The 17,273-nt window shown below is 37.7% G+C and overlaps 1 protein-coding gene and 1 pseudogene across 3 annotated transcripts in view; one reads left to right on the top strand and one right to left on the bottom strand.

The window, feature by feature from the left end:
- Nucleotides 1–17,273, top strand: part of USP34 (ubiquitin specific peptidase 34) — a 297,846-nt gene that overhangs the window by 221,365 nt on the left and 59,208 nt on the right. For all 3 annotated transcript variants that reach the window (XM_032176545.2, XM_032176542.2, XM_032176541.2), the window contains exons 44-50: nucleotides 3,570–3,635; nucleotides 6,278–6,424; nucleotides 6,520–6,576; nucleotides 6,680–6,757; nucleotides 7,150–7,244; nucleotides 13,626–13,798; nucleotides 16,375–16,528. In XM_032176545.2, the coding sequence (XP_032032436.1) occupies nucleotides 3,570–3,635; nucleotides 6,278–6,424; nucleotides 6,520–6,576; nucleotides 6,680–6,757; nucleotides 7,150–7,244; nucleotides 13,626–13,798; nucleotides 16,375–16,528 (770 nt within the window). The remainder of the gene's footprint in view (nucleotides 1–3,569; nucleotides 3,636–6,277; nucleotides 6,425–6,519; nucleotides 6,577–6,679; nucleotides 6,758–7,149; nucleotides 7,245–13,625; nucleotides 13,799–16,374; nucleotides 16,529–17,273) is intronic.
- Nucleotides 8,177–12,633, bottom strand: LOC116482968 (BCL2/adenovirus E1B 19 kDa protein-interacting protein 3-like; annotated as a pseudogene).

The raw sequence follows: 17,273 nt of genomic DNA on the forward strand, positions 1-17,273 counted from the left end.
TCTCTACTAAAAAATATGAAAATTAGCCAGGCATGGTGGCAGGTGACTTAATCCCAGCTACTTGGGAGGCAGAGGCAGGAGAACTGTTTGAACCCAGGAGGCAGAGGTTGCAGTGAGCTGAGATCGAGCCATTGCACTCAAACTTTGGGGACAAGAGGGAGACTTCTCTCCAAAAAAAAAAAAAAAAAAAAAAAGCCATATGTGGTGATGCATGCCTGTAGTCCCAGCTACTCAGGACGCTGGGCCAGGAGAATCGTTTGAACCCAGGAGGCGGAGGTTGCAGTGAGCCGAGTTTGTGCCACAGCATTTCACTCTGGGTGACAGAGCGAGACTCTATGTAAAAAAAAAAAAAAAAAAGTGGACAAAGGACATGAACAGAGACTTTTCAAAAGAAGACATACATGCGGCCAATAAGCATATGAAAAAATGCTTAGTATTACTCATCATTAGAGAAATACAAAACTAAACCACAGTGAGATACCATCTCAAACCAGTCAGAATAGCTGTTAATAAAAAGTCAAAAAATAACAGGTGCTGGCAATGTTGCAAAGAAAAGGGAATGCATATACACTGCTGGGGGAAATATAAATTAGTTCAGCCATTGTGAGAAGCAGCTTGGCAATTTCTGAAAGAACTTTAAACAATTACTATTCGGCTCAGCTATCCCATTGGGTATATACCCAAAGGAATATAAATCATCCTACCATAAAGACACATCCACGCACATGTTTACCACAGCACTGTTCACGGTAGCAAAAACGTGGAATCAACCTACATGCCCATCAACAGTGGACTAGATAAAGAAAATGTGGTACATATACAGCATAGAACACTATGCAGCCATAAAAAAGAACAAGACCATGTCTTTTGCAAAAACATGTATGGAGCTGGAGGCCATTATCCTAAGTGAACTAACACAGCAACAGGGAACCAAATACCGTATGTAACCACTTATAAGTGGGAGCTAAATATTGAGTACATATGGACACACAGGAACAATGGACATTGTGTCCTACCTGAGGGTGGAGTGTGGGAAGAGGAACAGGATTGAAAAACTACCTATTGGTACTATTATTACCTGGGTGATAGAACAATCTATATACCAAACTTCCGTGACACATGGTTTACCTATATAACAAACCTGCATACGTACCCCTGAACCTGAAATAAGAGTAAACAGTAAAAAAAAAAAAAAAAAAAAAAAAAAAGTAGACCTATGTACATGTAAATTTTTATTTTTTTAATTTTTTTTTGACGAAGTCTTGCTTTGTCACCCAAGCTAGAGTGCAGTGGCGCGATCTCAGCTCACTGCAACCTCTGCCTCCTGGGTTCAGGCAGTTCTCCTGCCTCAGCCTGCCGAGTAGCTGGGATTACAGGCACCTGGCTAATTTTTGTATTTTTAGCAGAGACAAGGTTTAACCATCTTGGCCAGGCTGGTTTCAAACTCCTGACCTCGTGATCCACCCGCCTCCGCCTCCCAAAGTGCTGGGATTACAGATGTGAGCCACTACGCCCAGCCGAAAATTCTTAACAGAATTTGATATGATTCTGGCAAGTACTGTAGTCAAGTGGGCACTTTATTCTTAAGATGAACACTTCAGTTAATTATATTGTTCCCTTTTCTGATGCTCACAGAAAGTTTAAAGAAAGCTACATATATTCTAATTGTGGTAAAATATATACAACATTAAATTCATCAGTTTAACCATTTATGCATATATACAGTTCATGGGATTAAATACATTCACATTATTTTGCAGCCATCACCACCATTCCATCTCGAACTTTTTCACCTTCCCAACAGAAACTTGTTAAACACTTAACTCTCCGTTCTCCCTCCCAACACCCCTTACAACCACTATTCTACTTTCCATCTCTATGAATTCAACTGTTTCAGGTACCTCATATAAGTGGAGTCAGATTTGTCTTTTTGTGACTGGCTGTGAGTGGCTTATTTCACTTCGGATATCTTCAAGGGTTATCCATGCTGTTGTATGTGTCAGAAGTTCTTTCCTTTTTAAGGCTGAATTACAATTTATTGTATTTACCACATTTTGTTTATTCTTGTCAGCGGATACTTGGGTTGCTTTCATTTTTTGGCTGTTCTAAATAATGCTGTTATGGACATGGGTGTATAAACATGTTTGAGTTCCTGCTTTTACTAATTTTTGGTGTATACCCAGAAGTGGAATTGTTGGATCATATGGGAATTCTGTGTTTAATTTTTTGAGGAATAGCCTTACCTTTTCCACAGGGCTTACACCGTTTTGCATGCACAAGGGTTTAATTTCTCGACGTCCTTGCTAACACTTGACATTTTCTGTTTGTTTTAATAATAGCCATCCTAATGGATGTGAACACAATTTTTTAAGTAGTAAATACATATAGATGCAGTCTATGTATTTATTTAAAAATTGCACATTAAGTAAAATTCCCTCGTTGTTGCTTGACTTCAATAAATTTAGGCAGCTCTTTTCTTTAGCCAACTCATACTTTATTCTCTAATAATAAAAATATAAATCCAGGTCTTTATTCCTGAACTTTTTTGTATTCTGAATCAATACTTTGATGTGCTGGAAAATTTCATTTTGTGTGATGTTTTTCATAATATGGAATATTAAGCCTCTCATATAACAGGAGTACACTGGAATTATTTTGCCAATTTTGTTGATTCCCTTTGTTCAATTCCTGTTGAATTTAATATATAATTTTATAGTAATTATATGCTGAACAGATCTCTGTTTTAGTCCATATCTTGACTTCAATTTGATTATAAGCTGCTAAACAGCAGAGCCATATTACTTGCAGTCTTACTTCCATAAAGCTGGCAAAAGTAACTAATGTATACTCTTAGCTTGTGGATGCCTATTATTCCACAAGACTTTAGAAGTTATGAGAGGCAATAATTTGCAATAAGGATAGTACCTACTTTATAGATTTATTATAATACTTGAGTGAGGTAGAATATGTGTAATAAGTACCTTGCATGAATATGGATCTTTCCTATAAGGCGTGGTGTTCAATACTAAGTCTCTAATGTGTGAGTCTAGCCAGATTCCTGAATTTAACTTATTGATAGTTGAATATTTAGACAATTTTCAAAGATCCTGGCTGGTATTCCTCTTCAGTGTGAAGAATATACTGTTCCAGAAAGAGTAAAGATAAGAATAAATGATGATGAGATGTCATTGGTTAATATTTCAAATGTATTTTTTTTAATGTGTAGGTTTACTTGTGGAAGACAACTTTGATTGCACCTGAAGTGTTTTTCATTCTTGCATTCTTGGAAATCATCAGCATTGTACCAAATAAGTGTTAACCTAGAAAGTGATTTTTAAAAATCTCTCTTCGGTTTCCTTATAGGATAGTAATAGCTGTATTTATGTAACAAAGTATTACAATTTTTAATGCTATCATTACTAAAGAATTGAATGTGTCAGTGTTTTTCTTTTATATAGCCAAAAGAATGAAAACAGATACAGTGTACATTGCAAGACTTTCTTTGCTAGAATGCCTAATTTACTACCATCATGTCTGTGTTTTTAATGGTGTTTTCTCTTGATTTTCAGTATTCAGAGGATATGAAGCACAAGACCACTCTTCTGGAGCTTCAGAAAATGTTTACATATTTAATGGTATGTTTAAGAATCATGGAGGCTAGGGCCAGGCACTGTGGCTTATGCCTGTAATTATAGCATTTGGGGAGGCCAGGGTGGATGGATGGCTTGAGTTTGAGAGCTTGAGACCAGCCTGGGCAACATGGTGAAACCCCGTTTCTACTGAAAAAAAATTAGCCAGGCATGGTGGTGCATGCCTGTAGTCCCAGCTGCTTGGGAAGCTGAAAAGGGAGGATCCCTTGAGCCCAGGAGGCAGAGGTTGCAGCAAGGTGGGATCTCACTACTGCACTCGAGTCTAGGTGACAGGGTGAGACTGTGTCTCAAAAAAAAAAAAAAGAAATATGGAGGGAAACAATTAGGTGTACCCTGTGACAAAACCTAAAAACGTTAAATGGAGCTCGTTTGAACTGGCTTTGTCATAACTATGTACCTTTCTTTTTCTTACTTTTTATTTTATTTTATTTTATTTATTTATTTATTTATTTATTTATTTATTTATTTATGTATTTATTTATTTTGAGACAGAGTCTTGCTCTGTTACTCAGGCTGGAGTGCAGTGGTGTGATCTCAATTCACTGCAACCTCCACCTCCCAGGTTCAAGTGATTCTCCTCCCTCAACCTTCCAAGTAGCTGGGACTACAGGCGCACACCACCACGCCTGGCTAAATTTTGTATTTTTAGTAGAGACAGCTTTCACCATGTTGGACAGGGTGGTCTCGAACTCCTGATCTCAAGTGATCTGCCTGCCTCAGCCTCCCAAAGTGTTGGGATTACAGGCGTGAGCCACCGTGCCCAGAGCTGTATGTCAGTTACCTCCTGTTAATTTGTCCTTTGAAGAATCTGTTGTGTCTCATCCTTTTTCCGTCACAAGGTCTTCCCCTTTTATGCTTGCAGCTTTCTAGCTGATTTATCTTTGTGTCCCTTAATTACAATGCCTAAAACTATAAAAGTGATCAATCTTTTAAAAAGATAGTAAATCTTTTAATATTCTTCCCCTGCTTAAAACTCTTGAGTGCTCCTTCATTATGAACAGAATGGTATTCAAGCTCATCACCATGGCACACACCCTCTGGGTTTTTTGCCTCTACCCTTCAACCTCTTATCTCTCTCCATTTGGAGCCCATCACCCTGCTGCTTCATTGCTTGTGGGTTTATTTATGCCATTGTTTCCTACCTATGTCACTTTTCTCCATTTTCTTCTGATGTTCATTTTTCAAGAGTCAGCTTGGTTTCTACCTCTGTAAGAGACCATCTATTCCGCAGATTAACCGGAGTATTCCAAGTCACCATGCCTCTTTGTTGTTTCTACCTTGTATGTATGTTACTTTTCTCACCTGTTAAATCTTGAGGACAGAGATTGTGTCATACTTTTTTCTGTATTTTTGACTATTTTTATTTTTTGAGGCAGGGTCTTACTCTGTCACCCAGGCTAGAGTTCAGTGGCACCATCTCGTCTCATGGCAACCTTGACACCGCCCCACTGCCTGTGACCACAGGCATGTACCACCATGCCTGGCTATCTTCTTTATTTTTTGTAGAGACAGAGTCTCACTGTGTTCCCCAAGCTGGTGTTGGACTCCTGGGCTCAAGCAATCAACTCACCCTACCCTCCCAAAGTGCTGGGATTACAGGCATGAGCCACCACACCTGGCCTTTAATCTCCTTTTAACAGAGCTGGAAGTGCCATTTGAATTGGCAAATAGAAAATTGCTGGTTTAAATGACTATTTTAAAAGCTATTAAAACAAAGTTCGGGCCGGGTGCGGTGGCTCACACTTGTAATCCCAGCACTTTGGGAGGCCGAGGCGGGCGGATCACGAGGTCAGGAGATCGAGACCACAGTGAAACCCTGTCTCTACTAAAAATACAAAAAAATTAGCCGGGCGTGGTGGCGGGTGCCTGTAGTCCCAGCTACTCGGAGAGGCTGAGGCAGGAGAATGGCATGAACCCGGGAGGCGGAGCTTGCAGTGAGCCAAGATTGCACCACTGCACTCCAGCCTGGGTGACAGAGCGAGACTCCGTCTCAAAAAAAAAAAAAAAAACAACAAAGTTCAATCTCTGGGAAAGTTTATTCAGCCTGTAAAGGTTGTATATTTTATGCTTTGCAATATAGATGTGAGTGTGTTTTTTGTTTTGTTTTGTTTTGTTTTGGAGATGGAGTCTCGCTCTGTCGCCAGGCTGGAGTGCAGTGGCACGATCTCGGCTCACTGCAACCTCTGCCTCCTGAGTAGCTGGGACTACAGGCGTGCGCAACCGCACCCGGCTAATTTTTGTGTTTTTACTAGAGATGGGGTTTTACCATGTTGGCCAGGATGGTCTCAATCTCTTGACCTCATAATCCGCCCGCTTCGGCCTCCCAAAGTGCTGGGGTTACAGGCGTGAGCCACTGTGCCCGGCTGTGAGTCATTTGAGTCTCAGATTTCTTCCTAGAAATTTCTTGACTTGAAAATACAAATATCCTAGGTAATCTGAGAATCTTCTAGCACCAAGACCATTAAATTAAAAATACTATGAAAATTAAACAGAAAGAAATAGAAGCGACCATTTTAAAACTAATTTTGTAGATTTACTACCTGTTCTTTTTTGTTAAGTATTCATTGAAGAACCTATAATTTTCTTATTTTTATCTGACACTTAGAGTGTTCCCTTTTTATTTGCAGGAGAGTGAATGCAAAGCATATAATCCTAGACCTTTCTGTAAAACATACACCATGGATAAGCAGCCTCTGAATACTGGGGAACAGAAAGATATGACAGAGTTTTTCACTGATCTGATTACCAAAATCGAAGAAATGTCTCCAGAACTGGTTAGTATCAGAATACTGAAAAGTTTCTTTGAAATTTGAACAAATTTGCCTGCATTTTAACTAGTTTCATGTTTTTTGTTTGTTTTATATTGAAGAAAAATACTGTCAAAAGTTTATTTGGAGGTGTAATTACAAACAACGTTGTATCCTTGGTAAGTATTTATACCTGGTTTTTACTTTTTGGAGATCTTAATATATTTTCATTTATATTATAATTTACTAGTTTTTACTAATTTTTTTATGTCTATTGATTAGGATTGTGAACATGTTAGTCAAACTGCTGAAGAGTTTTATACTGTGAGGTGCCAAGTGGCTGATATGAAGAACATTTATGTGAGTAATAATGCACATAATTTTTTTACTTTATGCTTTTAACTATTTGTGTATAGCGGGTTTATGTTTGTCATCTTGATATTTTTGAACTTTTTTCATGTTTTTATGTATTTTCTTCTTACTGTACTATTCAAATAAGAATTAAAGGTCAACCATAAAGCTTTTTTTTGCCCAATCAAAATTTAAATTTTTAATTAACCCTTCAAAAAAGTTACTAAGATTCATAGAATATCTTAATATGAGGAAAAACAGTTTTTTACTAAAATTTAAGAATTCACTTAAAAAAAAATTTTTTTTTGCGAACATTCTGTCAAAATTGTAATTGCCACCTTTTGTATATTTGCATGCTATAAACAATAATGTGAAACTTTTAAATGTGGTTTTATACACAGGAATCTCTTGATGAAGTTACTATAAAAGACACTTTGGAAGGTGATAACATGTATACTTGTTCTCATTGTGGGAAGAAAGTACGAGCTGAAAAAAGGTATGCTTTTTCAAGTGTGATTTTTATTATTTTCACTGTAGAAGTGAAAGACAAACTAAGGGTAAACTAAGATTAAACTCTGATGGAAATTATATGATTAAGGTAAAATCAGCTGCATGGAGCTCAGTCTCATGGAGCAACTTTTCATCTAGTTGTTCAGTGAATTACCATTTATTTTGACATATACTGAGCTGTATGAAAGTGGTAATCACTCAACTGGAAACAGTGTAGATTTTGGGGAGCAGATATGTGGACGATAAGTACATTGATCATTTTCATCATTATCTATATCGAGTCTCAGATGTCTAGCTTTTGTGGCATTTTCTTAGGTAATGCAGTGGAACCCCTTATCCTCGGGAAATGTTGCAAGACCCCACAATAGATGTCTGAAACCTCAGATTGTACTGAACCCTATATATACTGCTTTTTGCTGTGCATAACATACCTATGATAAAGTTTAAATTACAAATGAAGCTCAGTATTCTTGCCCTTGGGGCCGTTATTAAGTCAAATAAGGGTTACTTGAACAAAAGCATTGCAATACTATGACAGCCCATGTAATAAGAGAGCTACTAAGTGACCAATAAGTGGGTAGTGTCTGCAGCACAGATAAGCTGGACAAAGGGATGATTCATATCCTAAGCAGGATGGTACAAGATTTTATCATGATACTCAGAACACCACACCACTTATGAATTGTTTATTTTTTGAATTTTCTGTAGTAGCTAACTAGGGACTTTTGTACTAGCTAGCCTTTCCAAAGTATTTTTTATTTAGCAAGCACTGTTCTGAGAACTTTAATCCCGTTAATCCTCACAGAATTTCTTTGCAATAGATGCTGTTATTATCCCCATTTTACATGTGAAGACATGGAGTCACAGAATAAAGAAACTTTCCCAATGCTGATTCCTAAGATACAAATAAGCCAAATTTCAGGGGAGATAATCAAGTTGTATTTGAGTTGTCATTGGGGCATCCAGGTAGACAGGTCCTGCAGGCAGTTGGCTGTTGCGGTTAGAGCTTGGTGAGAGGTCTAGAGTAGAGGTAGATTTGGCAGTTAGTAACTGTTGAGTTAGAGTGTTAAATAAGTGTTTATACTATAATACATTCAAGCTGGTTCTCTTCCAGTGTATTGTTGTTATTTTTGGCTATGTGTATTTTGGTACATTGATCAAAAATATTCCTAGCTTTCATTTTTAGTAGAATTTCTTGGAAAATAATAATTTAGTGGTCTTCAAATAAAAATTGCCTTACACATATAGTGTGGGTCCCATCTGTAATCCCAGCACTTTGGGAGTTCAAGGATGTTCACTTGAGCCCAGCAGTTTGAGGGCAACATAGGGAAACACTGTTGCTACAAAAAATTGTAGAAATTAGCCAGACTGGCAGTCTCAGCTAATTACAGTCTCAGCTGCTCGGGAGGCTGAATCGGGAGGATCACTTGAGGCTGGGAGGTAGCTTACAGTGAGCCATGATTGTGCCATTGCACTCCAGCCTCAGCGATAAATTGAGAACCTGTCTCAAAAAAAGAAAAAAAAAAAATGCTATACTTGTTCTACTAATGCATGCCAAACATTATACAGTTTTTTTCCCTTTATTATTCTTTCATGATTCACATGTTCCCCAGGCTGGTCTTGAACTCTTGGGCTCAAACAATCTGCCCACCTCAGCCTCCAAAAATGCTGAGATTACAGGCATGAAGCCACTGCACCTGGCCAAAAGGCTCTTAAGAGCCATAAAATGGCAAGTTTAGGACAGAGTAGTTGAGTAAACATTTTAATTTTATATTGAAAGACAAATAGAAATTGGATTGAAAAGAGCATCTTATGCAGTTAGTTACTAGGAATGAATGCAGAGAAATAGAAATGTCCTTGAATGTGCAAAAAAATCTAGGATTAGGCCAGCCTGCGTTTTTAAGTAGTGTATTCACATGGAACAGTAGTGGTATCTCTGTACTAACATAATTTTAACAGAAATGGGCCAATTGAGGAAGTGAACAAAGTGCTTATTATCCTCAGTAAGATCATATTCTGCTCTGTCTTCAGACCTCTGGTTTTCTCAATCTATTCATTTTACCTGAGTAACTTATCAATCACTGTAATACCAATTTTTTACTGATATGCTACTGACAAAGCATTCTAAACTAAGAAAATGACAGCTGAATAAAAACATTGGGTTTTTCCAGAAGGTAGTTCAGTGATGTGTTTGGTTATTTTTGTCATCTTAATTTAGAATGCTTTGCTGTGCTCTATCACCTGTTCTCCAATCTTTCTGGATCTGCTCATCTCTCTTATTGACACAATGCATGGTTTCACCCCATGCCACAAGCTCATTAGTTATTCTTCAAAATTGTTAGGATGAAGTTCACACTCTATCATTACATACATTTGACTCTGTTATACTTCATTTGCCAGTCTCCCAAATAATCTAAAATAGTGAATTTTTGAACTTTTTATTCCCTCTGCCTGTAACATCTTTCATTCCTTGTTTCCCTAAATTCATACTTTTTTTTATTTTTGACTGTGCTCTTGGTTTAAATAAATTCTCTTTTGATATTTATGTGCAGTGGAAAATTATTCCCTAAAATTCATTTTTTTTTTGTAAATCAGAGTTTGTATATTTTTGTCTGTTTAAATTGAACTTGAACTAGCAATATGTTATGGTATAGGATTTAGGTGACCAGTTGATTTTCTGCTGTTGCTGCTGCTGCTATTGTTATTGTAGTAGCAGCAATTGACACTTAACTGAATGCTGTTTGCCAGGCAAGTGCTTCAAAGATAGTATGGGGTAGGTAATCTCCATTTTACAACCCAGCAATTAAGCTCAGACAGGTTAAGTATTATATAGGGTCATTCATCTAATAAGGGATTACAGCCAGACTTTGCAATTCTGGTTCACAAAAATAAGTGTTTTGATTCCTTTTATTTAGGGAAGAAAAGAAAACTCTGAACCAAAGACCTCCTTGGCCCTGGAGAATGATGGAACCTCCTTTTCATGCTTCCATAGCACCCTTTTGTATCTTTATCATGGTATTTACCATAGTCTACCATAACATTTTATTTTTCTTATCTCGACATAGAAAAATCTTTTCAGAATGGAAAAAGTAGTGGGTGTGTTTGCTGTTTTTTGAAAAACAAATTAAAATGTTTATTTAACAACTGAATTAAGTATGGAAAGATGAAACAAATGCACAGTCATGTATATACAGTATATCAAGGAGGCAGCCTTTCTAACAAGGATCCTGTAGAAAGAAAAAAATGTCCAAATGGGGAACAGTCCTGGTTTCATCAAGAAGCTTTTATGACATTTGATGTTAAACCTTATGTAAATACAGTAATCTGGTGGATTTGGCAAAGATTTTTCATTTCCAGTCTTTTAAAGTAGATACAAATTTGCTTAGAATAAAGCTGATTTTTAAGAGCACACAAAAGTTGAGGACAAAGGATAGGAATAAATTCAGAAATGCAGAGTGATGAAGAGTAAAAAGATACTGAGCAACTCACTCATCATCCAAGGTGATTACCTAATAATCAGAGGCTGAAGACCTTATACTGCAAAAGCAAGAATAGTTTTGTATATAAATGATACAGCTGAGTTTGTAGTTGTATCTTGGCTTCTATTAAGAAAAATTAGCATAGTTATGTGTAATCTTTAGTAGACAACCTGCATTCGTTTAAATTAAATAATATTTTCTACAATAGTGTAATATAAGGCCACAATATTTATTTTGGACAAACTCTGTAAAGTAGTGATTTTAATATCAGTGTTATTCATTCTTTTGAAATACAGTTTTTTAACTGAAGGTGATAGATAATTTTTAAAGTACTACATACATCAAGACTAGTAAAATTGTTTATATTCAGATATTTATATCTAATATCCAGTGAAAATTTACTACCAAGTTTTTACAGTAGATTTATTTATTTATTTATTTTTGAGATAGAGTCTCACTTGGTCGCCCAGGCTGGAGTTCAGTGGCACAATCTCGGCTCACTGCCAGCTCTGCCTCCCGGGTCCACGCCATTCTCCTGCCTCAGCCTCCTGAGTAGCTGGGACTACAGGCGCCCGCCACCACGCCCAGCTAATTTTTTGTATTTTTAGTAGACCCCGGGTTTCACCCTGTTAGCCAGGATGGTCTCGATCTCCTGACCTTGTGATCCGCCCACCTCGGCCTCCCAAAGTGCTGGGATTATAGGCGTGAGCCACCGCACCCGGCCTACAGTAGATATTAATCAGTCTGACTTGCCTATTGATCCCTTAAGTATAATTATAGATTAGCCTGATTTTAGTATCTATTCTTTGATTTTACTTAATTAGGAATGCAGCAGTTATAGAACAAGTAAACACAAGTGTTGCAGCCATGCAAGGATCATAACAGCTCTTCAATTAACTATGTGCAAGCTCAAATACATTCCCACTAATGAACTGCCAGATTCCAAATCTTCATGAAAAGGTGCTGGTGGAGTTGTCATCCACCTTTTAATAGACATTCCCAATCCAGTGGCCAGGAAATGAGAGAACAGCAGAGATGGAAGAAAAACCTTCAGAAATTTTGCAGAGAATATGCCGGCTTTCTTCATGATGCTTGTGTTTCTCATGCTGAGAGTGGCCATGCATGTGGGGTGTTTAATCTGTGAACAGGAGAGAGTAACAGTACCTTCCTTATAGGATTGTTGTAAAAATTATATGCGTTAATGTACAGCAAGCCCTTATGAGAGGAACTCCTTGGTGGGGAATGTTTTCTGGTTAACTCAACCAATCCCATGTCCAGTCTGAGGTTTTTTTTCAAAATGCTTTCAACTTCGTTCCTTCTCTCAATATAAGCTTCCTCAGACTGAGAGCTGTTTTTCTTTTTTCATTTTTGAGTCTTGCTCTGTTGTCCAGGCTGGAGTGCGGTGGTGTGATCTTGGCTCCCTGCAACCTCAGCCTCCCAAGTAGTTGGGATTATAGGCTTGCACACTACCGCACCCAGCTAATTTTTATATTTTTAGTAGAGACATGGTTTCGCCACGTTGGCCAGAATGGTCTCGAACTCCTGGCCTCAAGCAGTCTGCCCACCTTAGTCTTCCAAAGTGCTGGTATTACAGGCGTGAGCCACCGCGCCTAGCCCGAGAGCTGTTTCTCTCTCCAATGCTATGGCTGTCTGTTTCAGCAGCTCTGTTAGTATCTTCTGATGTCTGAGAGCGAGGTATCCTATCACAGTGAGAACTCTTGGAGATATTCTGTCCAGACTCATGCTGGGCATCTAGCAGTACTTTTTCCATGTCACTGGTAGAAATAGAAACTGAGGCTGGAACACTGCCCCCATTCCTATTATTGCTAAAGTGTAATTCTACCAGGAGCCCTGCGGACTCTTCTCCTGCATCGTGGGGACTCTGCTGTGTGACATGGTGCTAGAGGGCGGCTGCCAGGCGTCGGGCTCCCCTTCAGTAGTGGGCGATGGGAAAAGGGCGAGCAAGAGTGCTGCTGCCTAGTGCTCAGGGACTGACTGTATGGTTTTAATAAGAATGTGATTTAGAATACTTCTGTAGTCTCCCTTCTGTGTAGTTTTGCTTTCTGCAGTTTGTTACCTGCAGACAGGCAAGGTCTGAAAATATTACATAGAAAATTTCAAAAATAATTCTTAGGTTTTAAATTGCCCACTGGACTGAGTAGCCTGATAAAATCTGGCACAGTCCCCACCTGGGTTGTAAACCATCCCTTTGTCCAGCATGTCCATGGTGTATACACTACTTGTTCATTAGTCACTTAGTAGCCCTTTTGGTTACCTTTGCAATATTGCACTGCTTGTATTCAAGAAACCTTTATTTTACTTAATGGCACCAAAGTGCAAGAGTAGTGATCATAACAGTTGGGCTTTGCCAAAGAGAAGCGGTAAAATGCCTTAAAGTTCTCAACTTAATATGAAAAGAAAAAAAATCATATGATGAGGTTGCTAAAATCTGTGAAATTGTGATCAGTATATTGTTAGAATTGTTTTATTAATACTTGTTAATCTCTTGCTATGCCTAATTTATAAATTAAACTTTATCTGGAATATGGAAAGAAAACATACGATGAGGTTGCTAAAATCTGAAATTGTGAACAGTATATTGTTATAATTGTTCTGTTTTATTAATACTTGTTAATCTCTTGCTGTGCCTAATTTCTAAATTCACTTTGTCATAGGTATGTCTGTTTAGGAGAAACCATAGTTTCAGTACTGTCCTCAGTTTCAGGCAGACACGGGGAGTCTCGGAAGGTATCCCCTGCGGATAAGGGGGACTACTATGCTTCTTAACTCCGAGTTGAAAATTGAAATGGATTTGGCATAACAGAAATCAAACCAACTGAAGTTATTTGTGAAAAATAATCTTTACTAATTTTTTTCTTGTCTCTCAGGGCATGTTTTAAGAAATTGCCTCGCATTTTGAGTTTCAATACTATGAGATATACATTTAATATGGTCACGATGATGAAAGAGAAAGTGAATACACACTTTTCCTTCCCATTACGTTTGGACATGACGCCCTATACAGAAGATTTTCTTATGGGAAAGAGTGAGAGGAAAGAAGGTGATTTTTCCATTTCTTTCTCTTTTCTGTGATTATTATCAATCTCCATAACAAGGTAGTCATAATTATAAAGTCATCAACTACACAGTTAACAAAAATTGAATCTTAAAAGGGAGAAGGTTAAGACAATGTCATGCATTCAGTCAGTTAACCAGTAAACATTTAGTATCTACTAGGACCATGTTCCTAGGCACTCTTCTGTATACTGGAGACACAGTGGTGAACAGGATAAGCACGGTTGTTGCTCTTGTGGAGCTTAGATCTCGTGGGGTAAGTCTTTTTATGTTGTTTTTTTGTGGGGTTTTTTTTTTTTTTTTTTTTTTTTTTCTCTCAGACAGTCTTATTCTGTCTCCCAGGCTGGAATGCAGTGGCATGATCTTGGCTCACTCCACCTCCCAGGTTCAAGTAATTCTTGTGCCTCAGCCCCCCAAGCAGTGGGACCATAGGCACGCACCACCAGGCCAAGCTAATTTTTGTATTTTTGTTAGAGACAAGGTTTCGCCGTGTTGGCCAGGCTGGTCTCAAACTCCTGACCTCAGGCAATCCACCCGCCTCGGCCTCCTCAAGTGCTTGGATTACAGGTGTGAGCCACTGTGCCCAGCCTCTTGCTCATTTATCCTTCTTTAGGAATAAGTTCTGTTTTGCCTAAACTAGGGTCCTGGCAACGTCTTATTTGTACAAAGAGTTCTGATTAAAATTTTAAAGGTTTGGAGAAGCCACTTACAGTGTATGCTAAGCTTCAGGAAAGAGAACCATGTTATAATCTTTAACTCCAGTGCCTAGCACTTAATGAGTATCCAATACATGTTTTACGCTCACTCAATGGGAGATGAGAGGAGTAAACAATGAATGCACACTATTTTTTCAGGAGACATACCCTTTCCTTGAAGAGAGTAGAGAAGATGGAAACTACAGCTATAAAGAAGTACAGAGTTAAGACAGGGAATTATTACTGTTAGGCTTTGAGTATATTTATACCTTGTAGAAGGCTGGGCGCAGTGGCTTACGCCTGTAATCCCAGCACTTTGGAAGGCTGAGGCAGGTGGAGCACCTTAGATCAGAAGTTCAAGACCAGCCTGGCCAACATGGTGAAACCCTGTCTCTACTAAAAATGCAAAAAAATTAGCTGGACGTGGTAACACACGCCTGTAATCCCAGCTACTTGGGAGGCTGAGGCAGGAGAATTACTTGAACCTGGGAGGTGGAGGGTGCAGCGAGCTGAGATGGCGCCACTGCACTCCAGCCTGGGCAACAGAGCAAGACTCTGTCTCAAAAAAATAAAAATAAGTTGTAGGACATGGACCAGTAGAGATGACAGGCGAAGTTAAGAAGTGGGCATTGTATGTATACATCCTACTTTTTAGACCTATTATTAAACCATTTGAAAAATTAGGTGCAGTGACACATGCCTATGGTCACAGCTATTGGGAGGCTGAGATGGGAGGATCACTTGAGCCCAGGAGTCCAGGGCTGCAGTAAGCTATGATTATGCCACTGCATTCTAGCCTGGATGGTAGAGCAAGACTCCATCTATTTGAAAAAAAAATTTCTTTCTGGAAAAGCAGAACAGAACCTCCTCACAGCTGTGCTTCGTTGTATTTCTTGTGATGTTTCCACTTGTGGAGATAGCAGAATTTATGCTAGGATAAAGGAATTTGTTAGGCCACAAGTGATGCAGTCAGATCCTGGCACTGCCTCCGTAAGCATATGTATACTCCTCAGCCACTGCCTTGACACCTTGACCTAATTATCTCTTCATGTTCCAGTTCAGACTGTACCCTCAAGTCAGCCATATGTCATCATTTCCTTATTCCGTATTCTACTTTTTCCTTTCTGTGTGGTAGTGGCATACAGATCATAAATCATACATCGTCTTCAAACTTACTAGACCATTCTACATTTTTTTCCTCAGTATATTTTATTACCTTTAGATTTTAAATCTTTCGGGATAGGAAGTGTACCTTTTTCTTTATTTTCTCTTAATACATAATGTTTTTTATTAACTGATGTGTATTTGGAAGCTGCCAGTACATTGGTTCATTTTCCTTTTTTTTTTTTTTAAAGGAAACCATGTTTAAGCCACTTTTCTTAACGTGAGAATAAAAGAAGTATGCTAATTCCTTTTTAGGTCTTATGTTTGTCTGCTCCTAGTAAACATTAAATAGAATGGAGCATTTTATATTACCTGTTTCAAAAGACTACTCAGATTAAACAAAAATATTTTATATTTATACTTTATATTGAAGTTGTCCATAATTATATACTAACACATGGTTGTTTATCTAGTGGTTTATATAATATGTCCTTTATGGTAGTAGGCTAAGGATGGTAAATGACTAGCAAATAGTTGTTTTGTACCTATTTAACGTATAAACTATTTGTGCCTATTTCTGTAAATAAAGTTTATTATAAAAAGTGATTCTAAGTAACTCTTGTGACATTGGGAAAATTATTTTTATTTTATTAAAATGACTTTAATAATATATTGTAATTAGTAAAGTTTATTTTAAAAAGTGTTTCTAAGTAACTGTTGTGAAGTTTGGAAAATTATTTCCATTCTATGTAAATCATTTCAGGTTTTAAAGAAGTCAGTGATCATTCAAAAGACTCAGAGAGCTATGAATATGACTTGATAGGAGTGACTGTTCACACAGGAACGGCAGATGGTGGACACTATTATAGCTTTATCAGAGATATAGTAAATCCCTATGCTTATAAAAACAATAAATGGTGAGTTTTAAATATTTCAAAACTTTTTTCCTTTAAGAATTTATGGTAGTTTTCTGATATGTTTTCAGTGCTTAGTTTTCTACAAACTTCCCGCAAAAGTTGGAAACGAGGCAGACAAAATTTTTAAATGAAGATAACTTTCAACAGACAGTGTAAATCAGTTCTTAAACATACGAATCTTTTAACTCTTGAGAATTTGAATCCTTTCCTCGGAGAAATGAACACACAGTTTTGCAGACAACTTTAGGAGATTTATAGACAACATTTCAACTCTTATCTTCTCTATTCATTCAAGAGCTGTTTATTGAATATCTTCTGCAGGGTAGTCTTATATGTGCCATTAGAAGTTACCTGCATGCTCTGCTTGTTTCACCTCCTATTGGTGGACCACACACACTTTCTTTTTATCCTTTTATCAGGTTAATGGTTGGAAGTCATTAAACCAGTCCCCAGTACCTGTTTTTTGGTCTTCAGATATTGTTAGGTAGGGTCTGGCCTATTATAGGTACTATATGTGTGCTAGGCACTGTTCTAAGTGCTGGGGATATTGCTTTGAAGAAAATGTACGATTGTTAATTGATTTTCAGTTAGCAGAATAGTTTCATTGAGTTATTTTTCACTCCTTCACCCATCATGTCCATGGTGCCTTTTCCTTTTTTTATCCATTTGAATGTTTCCATAAGTATATTTTGAATCTTTTTTTATCATAAATTTTGAAATGGTACCTGTCTTTGAAAGTTCTCTC

The sequence above is a fragment of the Hylobates moloch genome, unplaced genomic scaffold (genome assembly GCF_009828535.3).
Source record: "Hylobates moloch isolate HMO894 unplaced genomic scaffold, HMol_V3 SCAFFOLD_15, whole genome shotgun sequence".
In the NCBI taxonomy this organism is placed as follows: Eukaryota; Metazoa; Chordata; class Mammalia; order Primates; family Hylobatidae; genus Hylobates; species Hylobates moloch.